This window comes from Lycorma delicatula, chromosome 2 (genome assembly GCF_047948215.1).
Source record: "Lycorma delicatula isolate Av1 chromosome 2, ASM4794821v1, whole genome shotgun sequence".
Classification (NCBI taxonomy): domain Eukaryota; kingdom Metazoa; phylum Arthropoda; class Insecta; order Hemiptera; family Fulgoridae; genus Lycorma; species Lycorma delicatula.
Genome location: NC_134456.1, coordinates 176,550,255 through 176,577,289, shown reverse-complemented (window position 1 = coordinate 176,577,289; position 27,035 = coordinate 176,550,255). Strand labels below are relative to the sequence as shown.

The 27,035-nt window shown below is 27.5% G+C and overlaps 1 protein-coding gene across 2 annotated transcripts; it reads left to right on the top strand.

The window, feature by feature from the left end:
• The first annotated feature begins 1,768 nt into the window (after positions 1 to 1,768).
• Positions 1,769 to 24,266, top strand: LOC142320323 (uncharacterized). Of its 2 annotated transcripts, XM_075358029.1 has the most exons (4): positions 1,769 to 1,930; positions 11,204 to 11,358; positions 18,299 to 18,572; positions 23,602 to 24,266. In XM_075358029.1, exons 2-4 carry the CDS (start codon positions 11,219 to 11,221, stop codon positions 23,788 to 23,790), a joined length of 603 nt encoding a protein of 200 aa, XP_075214144.1. In that variant the 5' UTR covers positions 1,769 to 1,930; positions 11,204 to 11,218; the 3' UTR covers positions 23,791 to 24,266. The 2 variants fall into 2 exon arrangements, with proteins under 2 accessions (XP_075214144.1, XP_075214143.1); XM_075358028.1 differs by lacking the exon at positions 1,769 to 1,930 and having other exon boundaries at positions 11,085 to 11,358.
• Positions 24,267 to 27,035: the final 2,769 nt, after the last annotated feature.

Below are 27,035 nucleotides of genomic sequence, written 5' to 3'. Positions count from 1 at the left end.
CAACCACATGGCAACCTCAAACACAACATGGAATCGAATTCTATAATCTAAAGAAGGAACTCAGAACACTGCCCTGAGGGCAACCTTTAGTTAGGGTCTTATGAACCTCCGTGCTGCTATCACGCAGGGAAACAGCCCGATGGGTTAAATAACTTGAGAGCACTTCTAATTCATATCGTGTACATTTAGACTTTCGCATCTGAAACAGGGCAGAAGGCCACCTTAAATTATTAAATGCCCCGGATATGTCCAGAAATGTTCCTAATACATATTTTCATGAACTACAGGAAGCTATATCTATCACCTTTAGTATGGCATCCTCAGTGCTCTTGCCCAGTCGGAAAACATACTGGTTGTCCATTAGTAAATGATTAGTGACCTAGCATTAATACGTGGTCTAACATAGTTATCTAACGTTAATACGTAAATCACCTTCTCAAAGATTTTATTTATATGTTGATTAGAGATTTTATTTTAATAAACCTACTTACTCTATTAATTTATTATAGTTTAATTTTTTATTAACTTTTTTTAAAAACAGCCTTGTTTGTTTTTACATACTAATTAACAAATATTCCAACAGGCAGGAGGATAAAATACAAATTTAAATCAGCTAACTATTGAAGAAAAAAAATATCTTCTTATATTAAAACCAATAAATATTAAATATTTGTTAAACGTTGGTAGAAACACCAAAAGTAGTGTCAGATTCTGTTGGGCAGTGATGATAAATGAAAAAACTGAAATAAAATTCCACTAAAAAAATGTACAACAAATAAAAGGTTACCTAAGATTTCTTTTTAAAGAGTAGACGGGGAATTAATATGAAATTTTATTACAATGTTACTATTAAAAGTTTATTTTACACTATTAATAACAAACCAATAAAATTTTGAAAAATTAAAAATCTATATTTTCAAACTTTAATTGGCACCCCCTTCACCAATATTTCTCCCAAAGTATTCTTTATTTTGGTCACTTAATCTACTATTATAGTTACGAAAACATTTAAAAAGATTTGGTTAAAAAATATGCAGTAAATTTAAAAAAATTGCTTTTTCGATTTTTGGGGAAGGGAGAATTTTGGGAAAAATTTTTTTTTTTAATTATAAGATAAGCATGCATGCATGTTCTGAGCTAAAGTGGAGATAAAAAGTGATATAAACTGAGATAAAGTGGAGATTATGTTTACAACTTTTTAAAAATTTCCTCCAAAAATCTCCCAACTCCCAGGAGATAATTATCCCAAAATTTTACCAACAAATTACTCCGTATACACGAGTTTCTGTATAAACGTTTTTCACAATCGGTAATCCAGTAAAAATTTATTAAACTTTAAACACGCCAACACACGTACACAGGTACGAACATTAACCCCTGTTTTTGGTTTTAGGTTTCCTGGAACATGAAACGTCAAGAGATAGAAAAAGTAAATATTACCATTCTGATACAATTTGAATAAACAGGACTTTCATATATTAAAACTAATACATGAAAATCGTTTTTCATCCTACTGGAAAAACGAAAATAAGAGAAAATATTTCTTGTGCGTGTGCATTTTGGGTCCCAAAATTAATGACATTAATATAGTTAATGAGATCGCAATTCATACTATGTGCGGTTATTGTTAATGAGGTTACACGTCACGTGGCATGAGTTTGTTGCTTAGCAACCAGAAGACCATCAAGTGCAGCGGCAGTGACGGTGGCGGCTACTGAAACATCCCCTTTTGTTCTGGCCCTTAATTAATTGCAAGGTTCAGTTCAGGTGGTAAAGGAGGCAGTAGAATATAACTCTCTTCTTCTTTACAGTTCTGTTCAGTTACGTGATAATTTCCAACTGTTTCCTCATTCACTTCCTCTATTCTATTGTCTTTTTCAGCGATTGCAGACCAACATCTGAGTAAGGAACGACAAATTCATTGACTAAGGTACTTCTGCTGAAGGTTTTCCTTTCCAATAAATTATAAAATTATTTGAACGAATACAAGAATATTGTTTTATAATTACAGGCCATGTAAAAAAGACTTTATTAATCAATAGATAACGTTAGGCCTAATTATTTCATTAATTAAAGGAATAAATTAAAGCGATTGTAAACTAAATACATTAAAATTACTTACAATAGCCTCCATTAAAAGTACAATAACTTATTTAGAAATGTAATTATATAATACTAGTATTTCAATTTAACTGTTATTTGTAAAATCGTTGTAATTTGTAAATTAAGTATCATATAAGTACTGCATATCGGTGTATATTAGTATGTGTGTAGTTGATACATTTTATCAAGTACGCTAACTCTACTAACTAAATTCTTTAGCTTTTATAAAATTGAATAAATTTAGTCCAAAGTTAGAAGATATGCATTTCAATTTTAAACTTGTTCTATCAATGTATTTTTTTATTGTAATTAAGGCCTATGTACAGACTTTTTAATACATTTCTACAGGATACCAGTACTGGTAAATAAATAGAATACTATTTATAAATTCGATATAATATAAATAAAAACAAGCCGTAATAACTTTTTTTGTGCGTCAAAATTTTAGACTGCTTACTAAAATTTTTCATAAAAGTATTACGATCACGTTGAATCCTTTTATTTAAGCTGAAGTACAAATTAAAATATACTTGCATATTAAAATCTAAAATAAACATAACTACAAATGTAGCTCTTTAAAGAAATAGAAAATTAAGGAATATATTTACATTAAGCAAATATTTTTTTTTTTTTTTTACTTTTTTAAAAAACAACATTTTTTCTGCACTAAAAATAATTTAAAACCCTTCAAGCTAATTTAATTTGATAATTCATAATATAATATTTATTTTTAAATAATAACTATTCATTTTAGGCTATGATAAATAGTTTTAAAAATTTTAAAGTTGCAATTGTCTCATGTTATCTTTTTCTGAGTATACTTGCACTCATGTAAAAAAACACAATTCTAGTTAAAAAATTTCATTAAATTAAAAATTCGGTTTTGCTCTTACTATTTTACGAGTATATTGCTCTAAATATCTTCGTTTTTCATATGTATATAATTTTCTTAAATAAAAAGCTGAAGCAAATTAAACGAGAACACTGATTATGATTGTTGTCTATTCGCACTTATTTAAATACAGATTTAAATGACAGCAGTGAGATTAATTATTTAAATTTACTTCTATTTACAGTTAGGCTGTTTTAACGTAAAACATCGGATTAAAGTCCTAATCGTCTTTATTGAAAAATCTATTTTCAAAACTTACTTACCCCTGATGTATTTTACAAACAAATAAAAGGAAATTTATTGTAAAAAAGGAACAGGTATATAAAATTTGAAACAGTTTTTTGCAGAAAACCTTTTTCCTTTAATTTTGAAAGGAGACACCTGAGCGAAATAATTGTGATGATTTAAATACTAATTTGGATAATAGGATCAAATATCGATTAAAATACTGCAGCATATGAAATTTTAATAACTTAAATCCTATTTTTTAAGTCTGGATTTCTATCACGAATTTCCCCAATTGGCAAACAGAATATACTCTTTTTCGTTTATGTTCTACAAGATAATTATACATTTTTTAAAAATATTATTTAAGTTAAAAATCGTATCAATTTGGTTGGAATATGAAATCTTAAATCGATTCAGAACTGATTGTAATTTTAACTAAATAATATGTATATACGATCAACGCAGAATTACACTCATTCAGTAAATCTATTATATATTACTTAACTACTTATTACTTAATCTATTCTATATATATATATATATATATATATATATATATCTTAACTACTTACAAGTTTTCATAAAAACAAACTAAAAGAGAAATAATACGGGAATAAAAACTAGGTTTAGTCTTATAGCCCCTTGACGTTAGAAAGTGTTTGATAATTACATAATCAACATTACATAATACAAAATATTTTAAATATCTGAACATTTTTTTCTTACAAGTAATACCCACAGAAACAAGTGATAAACGAATTTATTTTATTGAGTTACATTATTAAGACGATTACAGTATGCAATGAAGGTACTAGCTTCCTGTTTTGTTTTTTTTTTTCCTTTTTTGAGTGAGGTAACACGTAAAAACATGGAAAATTATACTACTTTCTGAAACGTGTAACTGGTTTATAAAAAACAGCAAGGCATAATTTTTCGAATCGTACATAATAGAATGCTCTTATTTTATAAAATAGTTTTTAATTTAGTTACAAAGACAATAGCTGATTTGAGGGAACGATAATGAATTTTTCTTCGAAAAATAATAATAATTAGATTTAAATCTCAACAATTAACTGTTAGTTCGTAGAAAAATTAAGCAATAATGTACAGTCGAAATATATTTCTGTGTGTACACTCAATATAGTGATTTTAATTTAATTAAAATTTGTGTTAAGAAAAGGAGAAAAGCCCTAAGAGCTTATTTAGACGAGAAACGTATATTACTAATATTCTGAACATAATAAAATTACGTAAAAGCGATTAATTTCTTAAATTACAGTTTTATAAATAATTTTAAGCATTTAATTTTATCATAATTCAAGTTCAATCAATTTTCAGTTTAAATAACAAGTAATAACATTAAAGTTCTTTTCTTTAATTTGTTTTAAAGTGTCATGTTATAGGCTTAATCTAATTTAGAAAATTTGAAACGTGATTCTAGTACAAAAATAGTTAACTTATTTGTGAGGTTTCAGTTAATACTACAATCTCCTATATATATATATATATATATATATATATATATATATAAAATGAATTCAGATAGAATAGGACTATATAGATAGCTCAACAATATAACACTTTAGTCTGAATTCGTACACCCAAGTTAGATGTATTCTTTTTTTTATTTCCCTTAGGTTCTTTAATTGATTTCTGTACAAGAAATTCATTGTAAAACTAAACGCCTTATTGCTTACTTGCATGAATCCGAAAAGTAATCTTTGTAATTTCTCTCAACAGTAAAAAAAAGCATGCTTGTTCCATAATCATAACAGCTGTAGGCGACCTGACAGAAACACCAATCGCTCACAATAATGACATAGCTATTCCTACAAATGACAAGTATCCTGTGTCAAGCTTATTCGGGAAAGTGAAGTGGTATCCCTTTCCCTTCTTCACTAAACCGATTATATTGTGCACACAGTATGGTATAGTCTACCAAAATGCAGGTTATACAAATGACACCTTTATTCTGTTCCTTACAGTAACTTTTTATGAATAAAATCATTACTCTCACAGAAAGCAGCTCTACTTCAGATTCCTGAATTAATAAAAATCATTGGAACAGATATTGTAAACCGGTAAACTAGTCTTACTCATTCTGCGGAAAACAATGAATTATATGCATTTTCTCTACACTCAGTAGGAAAAATAGCAGCTGTAAAAATTTCCGATGTTAATATGCCAATATTTGTCTTTTGTCTGTATCGATAAATGTGAACTTGATTTTAATGGAGTAGTGACCTTTTTCCATTGATATCCCTTTTTATCTACTACCCCAAACAATTCAATATTCAGATTGTGTATTATTATTATTATTATTATTATTATTATTATTATTATTATTATTATTATTATTATTATTATTATTATTATTATTATTGTTATTATTATTATTATTATTATTATTATTATTATTATTATTATTATTATTATTATTATTATTATTATTATTATTATTATTATTATTATTATTATTATTATTATTATTATTATTATTATTATTATTATTATTATTATTATTATTATTATTATTATTATTATAACAAAAAAACAGGTAAGTACTTACTACTTTTTCCGACACTGGCAAACGCTAACATCTATTCACTTTAATTTTCTTTTCGAAATTTCCGGAAACAAATGAGTAACGTTTATCCTTGGCAATCGTATTTATATTAGTGAAGAATCAAACAAGTTCATGCAAGATTGCTAGCACACACACCACAAGTCGTATTTCGTCCCTTTGCACGTCTGAACAAGCGTTGCGGACGGCGGCGGCGGCGCTTTGCAAGTCTCGACACGTTCGTTGTACTGAATATGGAATATGCAAGTTTTTACAAGTAACAGTCGTTGAGCTTCTCAAAACATTATCTGCCTAGATTGATACGCAAAGTCAAGCCAACATTTCAGTTCTTCACTATCGAAACCAGATGAATTTTCGTGGACCCCCGCTTACGAATTGTGAACCCCCATTTTTTTGTCACGCCAACGTAGACCCCCGTCGAGTCTCCCGTGGACCCCTGGGGGGTCCACCTGGACCACTTTGGGAATCAATGGTCTAAATTTTAAGAATAATTGGAGAAATATTATTTTAATCTTACAGTGTATTTTTTAATTCAGTTTTATATTTTAAAAAGAGTCTTTATTTTATGTTTTAGAAAAAATTAAATAAACTGCTACCAAGCTTAACTAAGGCTCTACTGAGTACGAGAATATTTTTTTTAATCTTAAATTGCTCCACTAATTTTCTTGAAGTTTTACGCGAGAAACCTTGAGTAACAGAATGATACAGACTATGTATCATTATTCATCACGCTACAGCAACTTAATCGATTCGAAAAAGATGTCGGCAAAACAATTAGGGTCTTATTTCGAAATCGGACATAATTCTTATTTCTAATTTTCTGGATTACTAATATCGTTCTGTAAATTATTTATGAATTAATTAATAATACATTAAAATGCTAATGTTTATCTTATCTGTCGATGTAGTAATTTTTCAACGTGCCTTATCATAATTATATCGCTGGCTATGTTCTTGTCAGTGCAGTCAATTATTTCAATCATGTATTGCGTGTGTTAGTTGCACTTGTTTCTGTTCATTATTTTCAGCCTACATGAATTTGATTGACTTAAACTGTAAGATGCCAGATAAACAACATTCTCTTCGCTGTTTACAAGCCAAAGGGATTTTACATAATATAATGCTTTGGGTATGGGGTCATGACATATCTCTTTTATTAAGCGATGGTCTTGTGCAAAGGCGAGATGTCGCAATTCTGCTCGTTTAAACAGCGGTATGTGACTGCAATCCAGAAAACTGAAATCAGAAGTTGTTTTTTATTTCCTGTGCGCATATAGTAGGGAATATACCAGTTTTAAGTTATGCAACAAAGAGTTTATTTAGTACGGGTAGTGCGCTGAAACTGATTGGAAAAATTTTGTAAGGGAAATATGTGTGGACTTGTTACTCCATAACCCAGTAATAAGCAGGAAAGTCTGAACATGGAAATAAAATTTCTATTTTCAAGGCGAAAATAGGGACTGTTTAGCTTCAGCAGTGCGTGTTTGTGGGAATTCGCAGCGTAACTAAAGAATTTTTTGTATACGCGATCTCCGAACGAACGAAAAACAAGTTGCTAAGTTTCACAAAGAAGTCTATTAGACCTGGGACGAACGTAATTTCTGATTGTCGACGGAATTACTATCATAAACCTAATCTAAAAGATTACAATTTTACTCATCAAATTGTTAATCACTCGTTAAAATTTTAGATCTAATTACCGCCGGACATACAAACACAGTGGAGATTTATGGGCAGCAGCAAAAAGACGGAATCACAAGGTGTCTGGTACATCAAAATCTATGCTGCAATTTTATTTATACGAATTCATGTGGCACCTTCCTAACATCGACAGGGACCCGTTGAATAAAATGTTGAAAGTTATTGCCTTGTTTTGGCGTCTACTACAATAAATACAATTCGGATTTATTTTTTTTACCATTACAATAACAATTTTAAATTTCGTACGCTTTCAAAATAAGACCCAAAAATTGACCCTTTTTTAATATTTCCATTAAACATTAATATTTTTGAATGAAGGGTGTAGGAGGACCATGGAGCACCCAAACATGTTAAATATTATTTAAATCTTTAGTAGTTCCAAAAATATAAATCTTTAAAAAGAATGAGAACATTAAAATAGTATTTAAAAATTTTCATATTATGAAGGCAGGAAATAATCAATTTCATTTTCAACTAACTGAAAGTTCGGGTTGACTACAATGAGATTTAATTGGTCTCAAAACTTATAAAGGTCGAAAACAAAATTTAAGAGCAAAATATTATTTTCTTTATTATTAATGGTACTTAAAAATGCAAGAAAAGCGGGTGCCGATTTGGTAGCTTAAATTTTCACTAAAACTTTTTTCTGGCTTCTAAGAAACATAACACTTCGGGAAAAAGGGGGTTTGGATAATTCAAGCTTTCAATTTTTAAATAAAAGCTTGATTAAAGCTCTTAACGGAAAACGTTGATTAAAAACATTTTTAAAAAGAATGGTTACATTGGTTCCATCTTGGGACACCATTATGTATATATTTATTTTTTTAAATTATAGATCTGAGACAAAAAGACAAAATGGCAGGGAGAAAAAGCGTAACATTTATTTTCTCCTAGACGGATTTTTTTAAAATAGAATATCTCAAGTTTTGTTAATTTTAAGAAAATCTTGAGGTTAAAGACCCGTAGTGTGCAAGAGAGCCTGAAACTCTTGAAACCATATGTATTTTAATTTTTTCCCTCTGGTAGAATACATTTAAAAAAAACAAAAACCATATGTTATTAATGGAGAGGGCTAGAAGATATGAGTCCTTTGAGGGACGGGGGGTATTATGGAACTTCAAGATATTTTCTGTCCTAGTGATGGTACTCTCTTGGTCCGGAAGAATCGCACTCAAATTTTTGTCGATATGTAAACGGCTTTCTCACAGTTAGACTTTAAAGAATCGCACTCAAATTTTTGTCGATATGTAAACGGCTTTCTCACAGTTAGACTTTATTCTTTACCTTACCATATGTAGCTAATTCTGTTACCATAAGTAAAAAAAGGGGCGTCATAAGAAGCAAACGGAGTAGGGTGGCGTAATTACTAACCTATGGATTTGGGAAAGGAGTATGTAAACATTTTTTATATCAGTTATTGGATCACTCCTGAAACTCAAACTTTATTTATTTATTATAACAGTATAGATTAATAATAATAATAATAATAACAACAATAATAATGGCGTTAGTATTAATAAATAACATAAATGTATTACCTTAACAAAGCTGATCGTATGGCTGAACACGTTTTATATTAATAAAATTTATTTATTTGAAATTTAACGCACACCTTACTAGCAAGTATTAACCTGTCCGTCTCGAGGTACGTAATGGGAGCAATCGTGATTATTCGAGAGTAATCGGTATTTTTCGGCGCCTAATAATTAGTCACATCATTTCCCTAGTGTTACGCGTCGTGCTTTATGAGCATACGTCGACTGAAAACAGTCAAATCCAGTAAAAATGTTCGTTTCAGCGCTCCAGTGTTTCAAATACAGAATATTATTTAAATAGTGTACTACGAAGTTTAATAACTTTTAACTATCCGGTGCCGGTTATAGTCTTGTATAACTAATTAGTATCCATCAAATAATTTTTTATTAAAAATGTTACAAAAACAAAAAAATTTGTTGATTTTATATCCATTAATACTAAGTGTCAATCTTTCTCTTTTACTTTTATTCTTTACTTCAAAAATAAAATTCACATTATGTATTTTTGTATATGTATGCATTAGCCATTCAATAATTCAAAGAGCTGAATTATTTCAGCAGTTTAGTTAAACCTGAAAGAAAAAATTATCAAATGGTTAAACACCACATTAGGAAACAATGGCCCAACTCGAACGATTAAACTTTTTATTCATTCTTGTACAATTGTTTAAAAATTGATTAATATTAAATTGAATTAGATTGACCTACTCAAAAAATGTTTTTAGAGCATTCATCCCAAAAAAATAATTTCTTTTTAAATTTATTCTCTTTAAAATTAAAATGTATTTTTTTGCGACTAGAACATGTATTTTTTATTATTATTATTATTATTATTATACAGACCATACAATTATTTTACAGCCAATATAAAAACGTACATCATTAGTAGAGTAAGTAAAATTCTCTTTCATTGATTAGGTTATTTTAGCAATTTTTAGACTTAACTTTGGGTTTTAGATTTAACTTTTAACTTTTTAGATTTAAGTATTGGAAATTTGAATTTAAATATTTTTAAAATTTACATTTTGTGTAACAAGATTGAAAACATTAATTATTATTTACCTTATGAAATAAAATTTATACCACATTTATATCCTTTCGTTCCCTCTACAAAAATAACAGATTTATACTCTAAAAAGTAAATATTATTGCATGAATTTTTTTTTTAATTCCTAGTATAATATTCAAATCGCTGCAATCTTAGAACTACTTATTTTTAAAATCTCTACCTTTTCTTATTATTTTCCTTAAAAAATGTAGAAAGTATCCACTGAATGTTTTTTTTCTATGTTCTTTATCAGTTAAAAAATAAAATATCAAAATTTACCAAAAATTTTAATTTATATTGAAATTATACCCTTTTGATTATTTTAACTTTTAACTGATGAAGTTTAAAAATCTTTGTGGGTTGACCTACATATTAACATTTAATAAAATTTACTATTATTATAGAAATTTGCAAACATATCAGCAAATCCAGTGAGTGATATAATCAGCAAAAAATCAGTAGCATAAATAGATAATAAATGTTTTTTCTAAATTTTTAAGTTTCTTATATAATTTATTCTTTAAAAACTCTTTTTTTCAATTCTCATTCTTTATTATCAAATATGACTCCTTGTTTGAGTTAAAATTATGCAGTATTACTATACATAAAATATAACTGTAATTCTACTTCTGGAACCAAAATTAAGCTTGATGTCAAAGAATATAGATTTTATTTTTTTTTAAACAAAGAATTCCATCTTAAAAATAAGAATTAGTTGAGAAATCAAAATTATAAAATCCAATAATAAAACAGATATTAATTTGTTTTGTTATTATCCAAAACTTTTTCATAAAATGTTTCTGGAATAGACAATATTTATAACACACACCCATACACGTACATACATACACAATGAATACATTTAAAAACTGTGTTATCAACAAATAATTACAGAATAGATCAAAGTTTAAAAAACTAATTATTTTTTAACGGAAATAATTCTTTTTAAATATGTCACAGTTTGTTAAAAACATTAATTCAATCCTCTTATCACATTAGCAACATGATACATTAACAGAATGTGGAAGTTATTGTTTGTTGTTTAAGTGATAAGCTATTAAATGTTACTTATTAATATTTTTCAACTCGCTCAGTATCATATTGAATTACAGAATCTAACAGAAACGATGTTACAATTTGACAGTAGAACCAGTGCTGAATTTGGTTGGCTATTAAAAGATCTTCCAGAACATGGGGATTTTGGAATTGCTACAAGAAGCTATCTTGATATTACACAAACATTCATCAAAAAGAATTCCTCTCTCAAGTAAGTAAAATATAAAATGATATTTTATCTATATAAAATTTATAAATATGAAATAATTAAGGTATCAGACACAATGGTAAACTAACATGCCCATCCTATTCAGGCTCAAAAAATAGAGTATAATGTATGTATATTATATGTAAGTTATAATAACTAAAATCAGAAAAGTTAATAAATTACTAAAATAATTAAAATGTATATTTTTGATGTCAATGAAATTCAACTGTTTATCATTATGCACTTTTACAGACACCTGTAAAATGACAAATACAATGATCTTTGATTCAATGATTTTTGCCTGACAATGATCTTACTATCATTCTGAATGCCGCTGATTCAAGCTAGCAGACTTAAACACTGTAATTTAGTAGGATGATGACAACTTGAATTTCATTTTCAAGGTTTCTTTTTTCATTTTAGAAAAGGTACATGTACAGCTCACAATAAAAATATTCTCTTGGTATATCAAGTGTTATTCAACCCTAGATTATTCAGTGCAATATATTTATAATTTAGTTAGTTAAGACTGAAGTAATCATTACAGAAACATTCCTCTTCTTTTCCTTCTTTATAAATCTAAGACACAGAGCCTGATAATCCACCCCATTTTTTTTGCAATTTCAATTTCACTTAATGGAATATAATATGATTTAATATTTTTAGCTTGATTCCACCCAAGCTTCAATAAAAGCTTATCTAAAGATCCAATTTTATATAAAATAAGAAGATTTATAACTTTTTCATTTTGTTATAATTACAATAATACATCATTATACAATATACATAAATAGAAGAATCAACAATGGTGGGTTTTGCTTAAATTCCCTGGCAAATTGCTCAAGATATATATATATATATATACTCCTTCCACTTATAAACTTTTTTTTTATTTTAAGATATTACTGTCTTTATTAAAAAAAAACCTATAAACAATTGCTCTTAAGATTCTACTAATGTGTTTTATATGGGCTACATAATGTATATTAGAAACCAGTAAAATACCTAGATACTTTATATACTTTCCTATGGCATTAAATTTTAATATTTTCTTTCCTAATGTAAAGTTTTTTATGAATTTTTAAATACTGTTGTTTTTTATTGTTGTTTTAAAAAATATCATTACTAAAATAATATTTTAACTGTCAAATTGAGACCATCTAATATGCAAGTTAAAACTTTATTAAGTTTAATATAACTGAATACATAAAGATTGAATCAACAGTTTAGATTTAAATTTGTAGTACATCAGATCATTAACATTTAAATATTGTACTATACGGGTAATGAAACTGATCTTCGTTTATTTCAGTTGTTTGAACCAAACAACTGATGATTATAGCAAGTAAAATCATCCCAGATATTGTCTGAACATTCTAAACTCCTTCCTGTCAGCCAGTATTCTTCATTAAACTATAGAATATTTTAAGTCATTCTTCTTATGTGCTCAAGCCATCATATCTCTTCATCTTATTCTTATTCTTTGATGACTGTGTATTCAGCTCAAGGTGCACATCTATGTCTTTCATTTCATTCAGTAACTTACCAGACTGGACTAGTGATAAAACTCATCGTTGTAAATATGCTGATTTCGAAGTTGAGAGTTCCCGGGTTCGGATCCTAATAAATATAATCTCCTTTAATCAAATTTGAATACCAGTCAGTATTCATAGGTGGTTGGATTTCAATTAACCACACATCTCAGGTATGATTAGTCTGAGTTTGTACAAGATTACCCCTTATTCACGTGTCACGATTAGGGATGCAGCTGCTTACAGACCCTGAATCTAAAAAGCTGGATGATGTCTGTAGACTTTCAAATATTCATACAAGAATAATAATAATTTCATTCAGTTTGGTATGTTTAGCTACTGATCTTAGAAACTTCATCTGAACTCTGTAATCTTTGTTCATGAGCTCTAATCAAGTTTCACTTTCATGCAGACAACTTCTATACTCATTACCATTTATATTGGCACTTTTCGCCAACGCCTGTTGATAGCATCTACTTGCCTTGTCACCCCCCACTATGACCTAACTCTCCTACTCCATATGACTGTGTAAAAGTTACTGCAAAAACAATGCAGTGCTTTCACTGTGCAGTATACATATATGCTATGAACTGTACAGAAATTACACAGTAAGAAAAACATTGCTTACTGTTTTATTCAGCCAATGTGTGAGAGAGCAATGTGCGTATAAACTGAAATCCTATGGTAGAGACTGTATGCTGCGCACACAACCCACTGATATTAATGGTGATGATATCAGCTCATAGAATTTGCTACATAACTTATATAACAGTATCTCTTTAAGTATTTTATTTCTAAATGTTCATTTAATAATACTACTTATCTTTATAAAACATTTAATTTTATTAAAAACATCTATTTCACCAAGATATAATATATTATACTCCAAAAAAATTAGAAGATGATAAACATTCATCTTACTATCAAACACAGGATCTTATCAGAAAAAGACCACAGAACCAATTTGATCTCAGTTGTAACTACTAAATAATATTTCCTAGCCACCATTTGAAATTCATAGAAAATTCTTTTGCAGTATGTTCTCATTACCAGAATTGAAAACTTGTTCATAAACATATAGCAGCACGTAGATGCTTTTAGAAGATCAGAAGCATTATAACAAGGAATGTATTTAATTTACTCATGCAAAACTATATTGATATACAAATAAAACCATATCAGATAAAGGCTACATCCTTGCCTCAACCTGTATTTCATAAACATTGTTTAATTTTTATTCCCTGTTGCATAAATCTTAAAACATATATATTCACATTCATGAAATCTTGTGAGCAGAAAAGGTACTTTTTTATCATATTTATTTGTTTTATGCACTAAAAATATAATCATGTCAAAATATTTGATAAGGTTATACAAAAATAGAAATCAAATTCACATAATTTCTTCTGTTATTGGTTCTAACCCATTATCAGGAGTCTCAAAATTAAAAAAAATTAACTTTGAAAGAGGTTTTTCAAGTTCTGTCTTGTTTATTTTGCTTTCAAATTGTTTGCAGAAATACATCTTAAAAAAAATAATTACATAAAAAACCAGTATTACCTTGATGAAATCTGAGATTTTGCTCTTATGACTTCGCTAAAATTGATTCTGAGGAAGTAAACAACAAAAATCTGTTTGTTACAAACATGAACCCAACTCTCATTTAAATACAAAAAGTAGATTAGGCTGTTTTTTTGCAAAATGCTAAAATGTTTTGCAAAATGGCTGTGTTTTGCAAAAAATCGATCTATTTTGTTACAAGGCTTAAGTCCCCTCTCTGTACTTAAAAAAGTTTTGTTAAAATCTTTTTTCTTTTTTTTTGTAATGTAAAGATATAAATTAGAGCAACAGGTTAATTTACTTCAATTTTATAGAAAAATCTTCATGTTTCTTTATAATTATGAAAAATTTATTCTCATCAGTATTAAAATAAAAAATTAATTTTTTTTTAAGGAACTACTGGCAAAAAGAAAGAACATGTGTAATGGATTTTGGGTAAAGGTAGAAATCTCTATGCCTTATAACCATGGATTGCAGAACTTGATGGTTCTGGAAAAATACAATATTTATTCTGACAAGGGTTTATTTGGCTAAACAATAAGAAAGGTTATCAACACAAAAAACAAAGCTATATAACTGACCTACAAAAAAAGCACATAAAATTATGAATCAAATCCAAAATGAATCGGCCATGGAGTACAGAAAAAGATTATTTATCAGCATTATTCAAAGGAAAAATATAAAAACAAAAAGATGTACAGACAACCATAGAAATGAAAAGCAACAAATAAATAATTTTAAAAATATATATACTTGATTTATACAAGAAAAATAGTAAATACGGTTTACCACGAGGAAGCAGCGTTAGAAATGCATTTTAAAATAAATAAAAATTGTCAACTAACATAAATCCCAATACATTTGTTTTACAGTGAAACCTGCTGAGAGGATTTTCTAAATTTATATTACAAATGTAAATATTTTCAATATACTACATTTTTGTAGATGTCTCTTATAAGAGAAATTTTGGTATATTTTAATTTCTTTAGTATAATTAGTCTCAAACAATTCAGAAAATTGGATTCCAAAACTCTCCATTATTATCTAATCATAATACATTATTTTTTCCTAAAACTCAATAAATAATTTTTTTTTAATATTTTCTCCAATCTGTACCAAATAAACTTCGTTCGATTGTCAATAATTGATTAATTTTTGAGTAAATAAACAAATCATATATCTTTAATAAATCAACTTTTACTGAAAAGAAAACAGAAAGAATTAAACTATGGTAATTAATTCCATACTAAATAAATTAATAGTTACTGATATTTAAAACAATTTAATTTTTTTTTTTTGTTTTTTTTAGCCGCTATACAAAACAATTATTGACTGTTTACACAAGTGATACATAATCTCTAAGGATAACAGTATAATGTTAATACAACTGTTCTTAAAACTAAAATGAGTAAAAAATTTTATTAATAAATTCTTTTCTTAAATTAACTTTTTTTTAAATTATACCTTTTGTATGCCACCACAGATAGTAACTATTAGTTACTGTAAACAATAGACCTTGCTCAATTTCTACTTAATTCTTCTTTCTTTCCTGTTTAGCCTCCGGTAACTACCGTTTAGATAATTCTTCAGAGGATGAATGAGGATGATATGTATGAGTGTAAATGAAGTGTAGTCTTGTACATTCTCAGTTCGACCATTCCTGAGATGTGTGGTTAATTGAAACCCAACCACAAAAGAACACCGGTATCCACGATCTAGTATTCAAATCCATGTAAAAATAACTGGCTTTACTAGGACTTGAACGCTGTAACTCTCGACTTCCAAATCAGCTGATTTGGGAAGACGCGTTAACCACTAGACCAACCCGGTGGGTTTGCTCAATTTCTACTGAACGTAACAAACTGAACTCTACAACAACATTAAATTAAGTAAGAATTAAAATAAAACTACAAAACAGAATTTTCAGTCACTATTGGTAATAGAAGATTTACTAGGTGCCAAAAATAAAGTTACTTTAATAAAGATACTGAAAGCAGGATCCAGGGAAAATTAGACGTACTGTGAGATGTCTAAAAGAGTTACTGTCATTATATCCCTACTTATTTCTTTTGTTATTTTTAATAATTTTGTTAATTTTTTTTTTTAATTTTATTAAATGCAGAAAATAGAAGCAATACGCAGTAAGGTTATAACTTACAAGGTAGTAAGCACAAATAGCATTTGCAAGGAAGTGATTCAGTGAGTAGTGACCAACATTGGTGTCTTTCTAACAGCTGTACTGTCCAATCTTTAAACTAAAATTTCCTGAAATATTGTCACCTATATTGTCTTTGCTGACCTCCAAAGCAGAGTTAGTATAGTTTTTATCTTTCATCCAGAAAATGAAAGATTGATGTTTTCGAGTACCGTACAGGCATGCTATTTTAAACACTACAAAATTAGTCTGTCATAAAGCTTATGCTTGTTGAAAATAAATATACAAATGCATATTTAATTCTGCCAAATAATAAAAATTTATATGAAGAACTTTCCTCCAAGATTTCTGATTAACTAAAAAAACAATTGATCATAACTGTGCCTCACAGATAAATAGACAAAATTCCAAAAAAATAGAGTTAACAGGACCTTGCATCATATAGTTCTCAAAGGATGTAAATCAGGAATTAAGGCAATAAATTGATTCTCATCATCTAACTCACCTGTTCAAATAAGTTTGGTTTAATTACTATCTGACTTCATAAAAAAAAATCCAGATCCACCATTGTGTTGACAAAACATTTACGCCTTTATTTCAAATGGTATCTTCTACCAGGATTACCAAATAATTATTTTAAAATTCTACCTACTAATTTCCTATAAACCAGTTTTTGAAAATAAATTATCCACTTGATTGGCCTCCAAATATATTGGATTGGATTCCAAATATTGGAATCAATTGATTTTTAAATTCTTAATGTCAGATTACAACAAAAACCATAAAAATTTGCTCATAATTATCATCCTCCAAAAAGCAGTATGGTATGTTTACATTTATGCAAAAATTTGCGTGAAAAAGTTTTTGATAGTCGTAATTAAAAAACAAGACATTTTTGGAACTATATCTGATTTTTTTTAATTTTGATGCATTTTACTGCATACTACTGCAATTGATGCATTACTAGAACGTATTAGTGCAGTCCCATTTTCTTCAGAAACAGCCTACATACTATTACAAATTCTGGTGGTGAGATTGTAGAGGGCTCCGTCCAACCATTTAAAGGAAAAAAAATATCAAAGTTTGTATGTTAGTTGTAGAGTCTTCAAAATATTATACAGATTTTTGGTTTTAATCAAACTCCACGAGAATTCTAAAGTGCTGCAGATGCTTGTTCAAATTTTTGTTACAAAACCATGTGACATATACAATCAAAACAAAATAATTACCCATTATATGGCTATTACAAAGGGGGCTTTAATTCCTCGCCTAAATTAGCCCATCTTAAATTGGAAATGTCAATTCTATAAAAACATGCTTTCATAAAAATAAAAAAAAATACAAATATTTGCAATTAGTCTTTGGTTCTTCATAAAATGAAGTAAATAATTAATTTGAACAAAAAAAATCATGCAATGCAATTGTTATAATGTAACAAAAAATGCTGCAGCTATATTTCAAATTATGATTGCTACTAATTCTGAAATAATTTATAGTTACATGAATCATGAAGTATAACTTTTATATGAAATATAGAAGTTTATGTATGTGACATAATTATTAGTTGTAGTTACATAATCTACATTGTTGATTGCATAGCCCAGGAAAAGAAATACATACGTTCATTACGAAGATAAAGATAAAAAAACTTAAAATCAGTATAAGTAATAATATGAATATTTTTTGTCAATTTCAGAAATACATCAAAATTATTTCAATTTCAATGTTCAAAAACACCAAGTCCTAAGAGAAGCCATCAATACGCATCAAAAAATAAAATAATATTAGCAAATACCTGGCCAAGCCCTCGACTAAGTCATACCATTGAGCTAGATGATCCAGACGAACTGCAGTTACCAAGGTATCAGTTTTTCAGAGCTGCAACTTTACTTGACCACAGAATAGAAGATATATCTTTTCAAGTAGTTGGCATGCAAAACCACACAAAAACATTAAAGCAAGCATATGAGGTCAGAATCTATTTTATGCATAAACGTTCTGTACAAATGCAGTATAATATTAATAGAAGCATTAAGTGATGTTTTTTTCTTATTTTAGATATTAATTAATTAATCCATAATATTATTTGAAAACCAAATAAATTTAGCCTTGTTTATCACTAAACATATGTAGTTAATCAACTTTTAATCTTTGTTAACAAAATTAATTAATAAAGTTATTGATGTAAAAAGTATAGTTAAACACTGAAACCTTAAATTTATGTAATAATCACTTTCCAAGTGGACAGAAGAATAGAATCAAAAGATCCTTTTAGAATTATTATGCAGCTCCTTTTTACATTAAATTTGTTATAATTGAATAAGGAAATTTTAATTATACCAGTCCAGATGTATTAAATAATTTAAACCAGATTATTAATCTGTACTGAGCAAGGAACCACTAGCAGTAAACAGATTATTATTAATACAACATAGCATTATCCAGCTTCTTCCACATAGATGGTAACTTCCATGCACTCCTTGACAGTTGAATTCATGTAAAACATTTTTTATCTTTTAGTTCATACATAAAAACTGTCAGCATAAAAATTCTTATTAATAACAGAAAAAATAGCTTAATTTAAAAATATATCAGCATAGTTAAATAAAATAAGCTTAGTTTAAATAAACTAAGTTTGAACTGAATGAAATTAATTTCAAACAGCACTAAAAGATTTATTATGTTTAAAGTGTTCTCAATAATTTATCACTATAAAACATATTTTACGTATGATTAAAAAAGTAATAATTTATTTACAAAAGTATTAAGTCGCACATAATTCATCTCATGACATCCAAACTATGATTAAAGTTTTTCATATTATTTTTAGATGACAATTCTCATAGATACATATTCTTTGATAGATGTCTCATAGACAGCACTCAGATAATGAGAATGAATGAACTTTGAAAAATTGTCAATTAATTTAACAACCATGGACTAAATTAATCGAATACTTAATGAAAATAACTGATTAAGTGTTTTACTTTGTTTCCAAGATCATTATGAGAAAACACTTAGGCTCTGCTAGTGACAAAAAAATACTTTTCTTTCTTAAAAATTCAAATCTAAACTACAGTCGTATCAATGAGTGGTTCAAAGAAAGTTGGGGAAATTTTTTTTTAAAAACACAACATTTATAAGCATTGCAACCATAAAAAAGAGAAAAATTAAAATGTAGTTTGGGGGAGAGTTGCTTTAGGTACTATTTGGAAAGTTATAAAAAATATAACAAAATTAAAATTAAATCATAGTAGTAGTTTTTAAATCAAAACACTGGTTCTGCAACTCTGAAAGAATTTTTGAAAGAAAAGAAATAAGCATTCCTTGGTTAGCTTTATACATTGTGGAGAGACTTCTAGCCTCTATATTTTTTGTCTTTATCGAACAAAATTCAAATTTTCATACCATTTGATAGTAAGATAGATTATCAAGTAAATAAAAGTAAAAATTCACATGTAAAAATAAAAATTTATTTTTTTGTAAGTCTTGAGTGTAAACAGAAGCAGTGAGAACAGATATTAAATATAAGTGTAAAAAATTAAATTTTGCATATTATCAGATTTTCACAAAGTATAATGTGCTAAGCTGATTATCAATCATTTATTTATAAATTTGATTGAAACGCATTCAGTTTAAGCAGAATAAATTTGTGAAAATCTTACAAAATAATTAGCAAATTATATAATTCTTGATCTATAAGGTTTATAAGCATTAAAAAAAATGATCTATTTCTACTGAGTAACACAAAATATATTTACTCCAATATAAGACATTATTAATATGTTTTTGGAGATTAGAATATTGATCATTTACATTAGTTACTTCATTATAATCCTAAGAATTTTGAAAAATACATAAATAAATTCAATAAATAATTTTGTTTTGAGATTCTAAGCTGTTCACATGAATGTTATCTTTATGAAATATCACAAAACAAAAAGATTTAATACAAAATATTGGTTTTCACATATATATTGCTTCCTATTCAAATAAAAACATATTTTACTCAATTGTAGAAAGACTTATGTGAGTATCTAAATGGAATCTAGTAACACAAACTTATGTACATTATTAATGACAATACAAGAAAATTGAATCATTCATATTACATATACAGAGTGTTCCATGAAGAAACTGAGAAACTTTCAAGGCATCTTCTACTGGTGAAAATAATGAAAAAATTCATATAAACATAGGTCTGGAAACGCTTTGTTTTTGAGTTATGGCTAACGAAAGATTTCGCCCAGATTTCAGCTCTTCTAATAAAAAGAAGCGTTTCTGTAATTTTTAGATCCAAATTAACAATTAAAGTTGGTGGTTTCTTATGTAATTTGAGCTGAGAAATAGGATAAAACAGGTTCCAGAACTGTAACTGCAGTAGTTTTTAAGATGCCTGACATAATATACAAAATTCGGTGTCAAAAAGCAAATTTTTTTATTTATTTGTGCTACTATAGCTTTGTTAGATTACTAATAAATGTGTAAAATTTAATAACAAAACTTGTAGAGGATTTAATTCTGAGAAAATTAATCTAAATACAGCCAATAAAAAGTAAATAAAAACTTTTAAAAATTGTTTTTTTATTGAAGCAAACCAAAGAAAAATAGACAGAAAATCGTATTGTTCTTTCTGTACCTAATAAACATTATTTTTAAAAACAAAAATGCTAATTACTGAAGATAATTTTAAAAGAAATACCAAATTTCTACTGTAAAACAATATTTTAGCTGTGTATATTCAATAATTTTCTTAGGTAAAATGAAATAAATATGTAAAAAAATAAACTAAAACTATAAAATAGTTTATGAAATAAACTTATTTAAGAAATATCTTTAAAAAATTTATTGTATAGATTGCCAATACTAACAACTGGTCAACGATGAAAATTGTGTACTTCGTTAGAATCTGTTGTCATAAATTGTCATACAGATAAAAGACAATTCAAATACAGACAAAATTCCCTTCTTTACAAGTGCCTGTGGATATTGTAAAAAAGGGAATTTCGAACAATTACTGTAACTGAGGTTTGTAATTCTGATACATATATCATTTCATGCATTTTATTTTTTTATTTTGCTGATTTTTTTTGTTTTCCTAATATTTATTAGGTACAAAAAGAATACAATTTTCTGTCAATTTTTCTTGGTTTTGCTCCATTAAGAAACAGACTTTAAAAGTCTTTATTTACTTTTTATTGGCTATATTTACATTAATTTTCTCAGAATATTCTTTACAAGTTTTGCTACTAAATCTTTCTCATTTATAAGTCGTTTAACAAAGCTATTGTATTACAAACCTAAAAAAAAACTTGTTTATCGACATCAAATTTGTGTTTTACATCGTCTATCTTAAAAACTACTGAAGTTCTGGAACCTGTTTTATCCTGTTTCCCACCTCAAATTACATAAGAAACCACCAACTTTAGTTCTTAATTTAGATCTAAAAATTACAGAAGCGCTTCTTTTTATTAGAAAAGCTGAAATTCGGGTGAAATCTTTCGCTAGTCGTAACTAGAAAACAAAGCATTTCCAGACCTATGTTTTTTATGAACTTTTTTCAGTATTTTCACCATTAGAACATCTGAAAATTTCTCTGTTTCTTCATGGGCATCCTGTATGTGTGTATATATATATATGTAAGATATTTGCAAGTTATTTTTGAATTCTCTTATTATCATTCACCTTTTTTATTTCTTGTTGCATACGCAACTTAATCTTTTTGAAGGTTAATATTTATCATCACAGTAATAAAAAATTTAAATAAGCATATAAGTTAAGTGAATAAAAATCGGTAAATTAATTGATTATTCTGTTGAAATTCCAAATGATAAGTGGTAATATTAAATCCTTATAAGCTTGTTTAACACTTTTATTTCCACTGATGATGAAGAATGATATTCCATAAATATTTGGTGTATACATAAAACAGCATGAAACTAAACAATTGCAACAAAACAGAAAAGTAACTATTTATTTTCTACTTATAAATTGCACTTACATTAGACCCTAATGCCTAACCATGCTGAATAAACTTTCAAATGAAATGAAATGACACTGTTAAAGTATTTTTTAATATTCCAGGTAAATAGCACACAAGATATTTATACCTGATAAAAATCATTACCTAATCTCATAAAAATAAACAGCTGTTATAAAATTAGATTCTAGATTTACTTCAATCAAAGCATGCACATGCACACACCAGAAGTTTTCAAGGCACGTACAGCCTCTCAAAATAAAAGATTGTTAGAGTATTAAATGTAGTAATAGTTACTACAAATAAAAATTCCTAATGTGTACCCATTAGTGATGATCTAGCTGATTGATTTTTGTTCTAGCATGATATTTTTGCAAAATATAAAATTTCAGGGATGGGCAAAGTTGTCCCTTTAGGAATCCTGGACCTGTTCTCAAAGACATTTTTAATTTGCTAAGGAAAAGTATCAAATATTTTATCAGTTATTGAAAAATCACAATCATAAATGTACTGTTCCTATACTAGTTATAAGTATCCCCAGCCTCTCAGAAACTTGTAGGTAGAATGAGCACAAGCACCACTGCTTTGGGGCCTTGATAATCATCTGAATTGAGTTTGTTTTCTCATGGGTGGTTTTTCTGAAGTTAAAACCACATCTTTTACTTAGGTATACTTTTCCTTCCCCTTCATTTTTTCTGGGTTTTATTGGTATAGCATGGACTATGCTACATTTAAGATGGAAGTTATATTGATATATATACTAGTCCTACAATGCACTCTTGAGTGATTTCCAGATCACTCCTAAAACATTAATACTTGTATATCTAAATCAAAGGCAGTTTGATAACGCTATCTAAAATGCATGCATTAAATAAATGCATTATTACCACAAAACTTTACCTTCAAAGAAGAAATGTATAAAATATACTTCTACTATTTATAAGTTAATTTAACTGCTGTAATGTGGATTAAATATTAATAATCTTATTTAGTTATTTATCTTTACATTTTTCACACAGGAACTGGATGATGTAGCAAACCAGTTACTAGAAGAAGTACGATGTTTGATAACAGAAATACAGAATGTCAGATTTTTGGAGGATTTACTTTGCTTGTTAGATGGCAAGACAGATAACATCTCATTACAAAAGTGGCCTTTCATAATGGCACATTCATCACCCTTCGATGAACTAAATTTAATTGTGTAACAGTATCTTTTTTTTTCTTTTTTCTAAAATGTTAACAGTTATTTCAGATAAGTAATGTTTACTCTAATAGAAAATGCTATGTATAACTATTGTGGCAACTGATTTTCAGTTTACACTATGTAAAAAACTAGTTAATGGACTGAATGTGGCAATGTACAAACATATTGCTTAGCAAAATTTAGAATGTTAATCATGAAAAAAAAATTAACAGTTTAGTCTAATTAGTAATTCACTTTCTCAGCAGAAGGAAAATCAATTCAACTTGTTTCAATTCTTCAATGAACAGAGGATCAATATAAAGAAAGACATATACTAAAAATTATTTTGTGTTCATATGTTTTGTATATATTCTGTTTTTAATTATATTGTTATTAACTAACGCACTTTAATATTTAATTATATTTTATATTTAATTTTTATTATATAATTATTAATTTGATCTCATTATTAAACCAACAGAAATATAGAAATTTACCAAGAAATTTTGAATTGATTCTCTTGCTTTAAAGAAAAATTTTTTTCCTATCCTTATGTAAATGTTACAGATACTATGTACTAATTGTTATTATTACATAACAATTCCAATTTATTTCTCACAACAATTAAGATACTACAATTTACAATGAAATAAAATGAGTACCTGACAATTTTAGGCAACCTAACATGCTCAACAAGATTTGCATTTATCCACAACAAGAAGCTTATGTAGTGAATTAATCAACATAAAACAAATATCTGATTCCAGACTACATTCAGAAACTAAGGAGAGATGTGGATTCCTGTTGCTACCTTACTGAATGAATATTATTATGAATCAGCTTGCCTAGATCTCTAAAATGGAGTAATATTCACCTATGCAAGATTCCTTCTTCTGTTCAACACAAAGACAGACTACAAAATAAATAAATTACTTTCAGAAAAAGCAATTCTAGCTAGTTTTACTTTTACCTCAGATGCTCTATATGAATCACACTGCTATAAAGAATGAGAGAGTGCACAGAACAACAAATCAATTTATCACTTTCTATAGGAACAATGTATTTCCATATATCACATTCAATAACAACTTTAAGTAGTGTATTCACACTACTTAAAATTGTTTTATTTAATATTGTATTACACAGCATACAATACACAATTGCAGATCACTGTGCAACTATTATGCATCATGTCATTATTATAATACAAATTATGTATATCTTTGAAAATATAGGTTTAATTAACATCTATAAGGGAAAACATAAAATTCACAAACCACACTTCTAGTTTAGAAATCACATTCATTTGATTAGATTATTGAACTTGACATGCATTTTTAAATAGTTATCTATGGATTCCCTTCTCAAGTCTTGTATATATAAATTTCCTTAACATCCAATTTTATTTTATCTGAACTGTCTAAAGGAATAATACTTTGGATAATAGAAATAAATGAAAATGATACAATGCAAATGACTTAAGCTGTGTTTAACAAAGCTTTCTCTTACAGACTGTAAAATAACTCTGAAATAATCAAAAGAGATTTATTATTTTTTAGGTAAAATTACAAACTAAAAGAAAATGTTATGACAAAGCCTTCAATGAAATTTCTGCGAAAAATTCTGTTACCAATATGTATCAAAAAATGATATAAATAAAAAAAAAATGAAGAAGTGAATTAAAATAATATAAACAAAACAAAAATACTACAAGAATGACCCTACCAGAGTACTATTTTTTAGAACTATCAGTTGAACCCAAGACCTTTGAAGTAGCAGGTATGCATGCTACATTTGGGATGATGTGAATTTCTTATGCCACTTTTGCAGTCATATGTAATAAATTTTATTCTATCTGTTTTTAAAAATATAAAAATTAATTTTATTTTATGAGCTAAATACATTATTTTACTTTTACGTGCTAAATAATAAAGTTACTTTTCTTTAGTTATAAATAATTATTTCATAACTATTTTTATTAGTATTTTTCAAAAAATGATTTTTATTTTCTTTAAATACAATTCACAATTTTTGGTTATTAAATATTAATACACTACGTTAATTACATTATATTTTACTATTAACATATAATAAAATGTGGTAGCAAGTAAATGATTAAATGATTTGGGCCTTTGAGGGGCCCAATAACTCAAAAAACCCTTCACATTTCAAGCAGTCACTTAATGGTGATGAAAATTTCTCGACTAGTTTCACATGGTAAAATGTACACGTTTTATTGATTTGCAGAGAAAAGTTATCAAATGATCAATTGGCTGCAACTAATTTTTCAAATAGGTTCATAAAAATCATAGCTGATGAAAACATGGCGGCTGATCAGATTTGTGCTGTAGACAAATGAGCCTGAATTATAGAATACTTCTGTGATAGACTTTTTCTCAAAAAGTAGAACTAAATTCACCTGGTCATAAATTGTTTAAAGTCAAAATTATTATTCCTATTTCTTCAAATACTTTGGAACTCACAGATTACCACTTTTTGACCTACAAAAATCTGTAAAGCCTAGGATTTTTTAAAATACTCCATCACCTCTACCCGTTAATTATTATGTTCATAAATCTGCTTGGATGGATTCCTTTTTATTTTAAGACTGATTTGATAATGAATTCATTCTGAAAGAGAAAATATTGCTCAAATCAAAATATCTTTCATAAAAGTACATTCCTTTATTAGATAATGCTCCACGTCACCAATTAAAGAGTTCCTTAATTCCTTATACATGATGAAATTAAAACCATATTCCTGCCGTCAATACAACCAATGGATTAAGGTGTTATGCGTCATTGAAAAAAACTATACAAAAAAGTTACAGACAACAAATTTAAAATACTGATACAGTAGTATTGATATAACACAAGCTTTAAACAAAAAATTAACATCAAGAACATTATTTGCATAATAGTAGCCATGTAGAATGCAATTTTTGGCACTGCACTGCAAAAACTTGGCCAGCAGTTGTCACAGATAATATTACACCAAGCTCTGAGAAAGATGAACTCTTACCATTAGTGAGATAAGCTGCTGAGAAAAGATAATTGAATGGTTAAATGAAAATGTGGAAAAAGAAATCGATGATGAAATTATTGCAGCATAAAATAATAGATTTTTTCTCATAGATAAGAGTTTTTTAAATTGTTCAAATGTACATATGCAGTAATGTTTGTGTTTAATTGTACAGAATTAGTTTGTGTTAAAATTGCAATATACAGTACATAATTTACTCAAAAATCTTTTTTGTAATTTTTAATC

Coding starts and splice junctions, on each gene's coding strand:
- LOC142320323 (XM_075358028.1), top strand. CDS start 11,153: ATGTTACTTATTAATATTTTTCAACTCGCTCAGTATCATATTGAATTA. Junction 11,359..18,298: donor AAAAAGAATTCCTCTCTCAA/GTAAGTAAAATA, acceptor TGTCAATTTCAG/AAATACATCAAAATTATTTC. Junction 18,573..23,601: donor CATTAAAGCAAGCATATGAG/GTCAGAATCTAT, acceptor TTTTTCACACAG/GAACTGGATGATGTAGCAAA.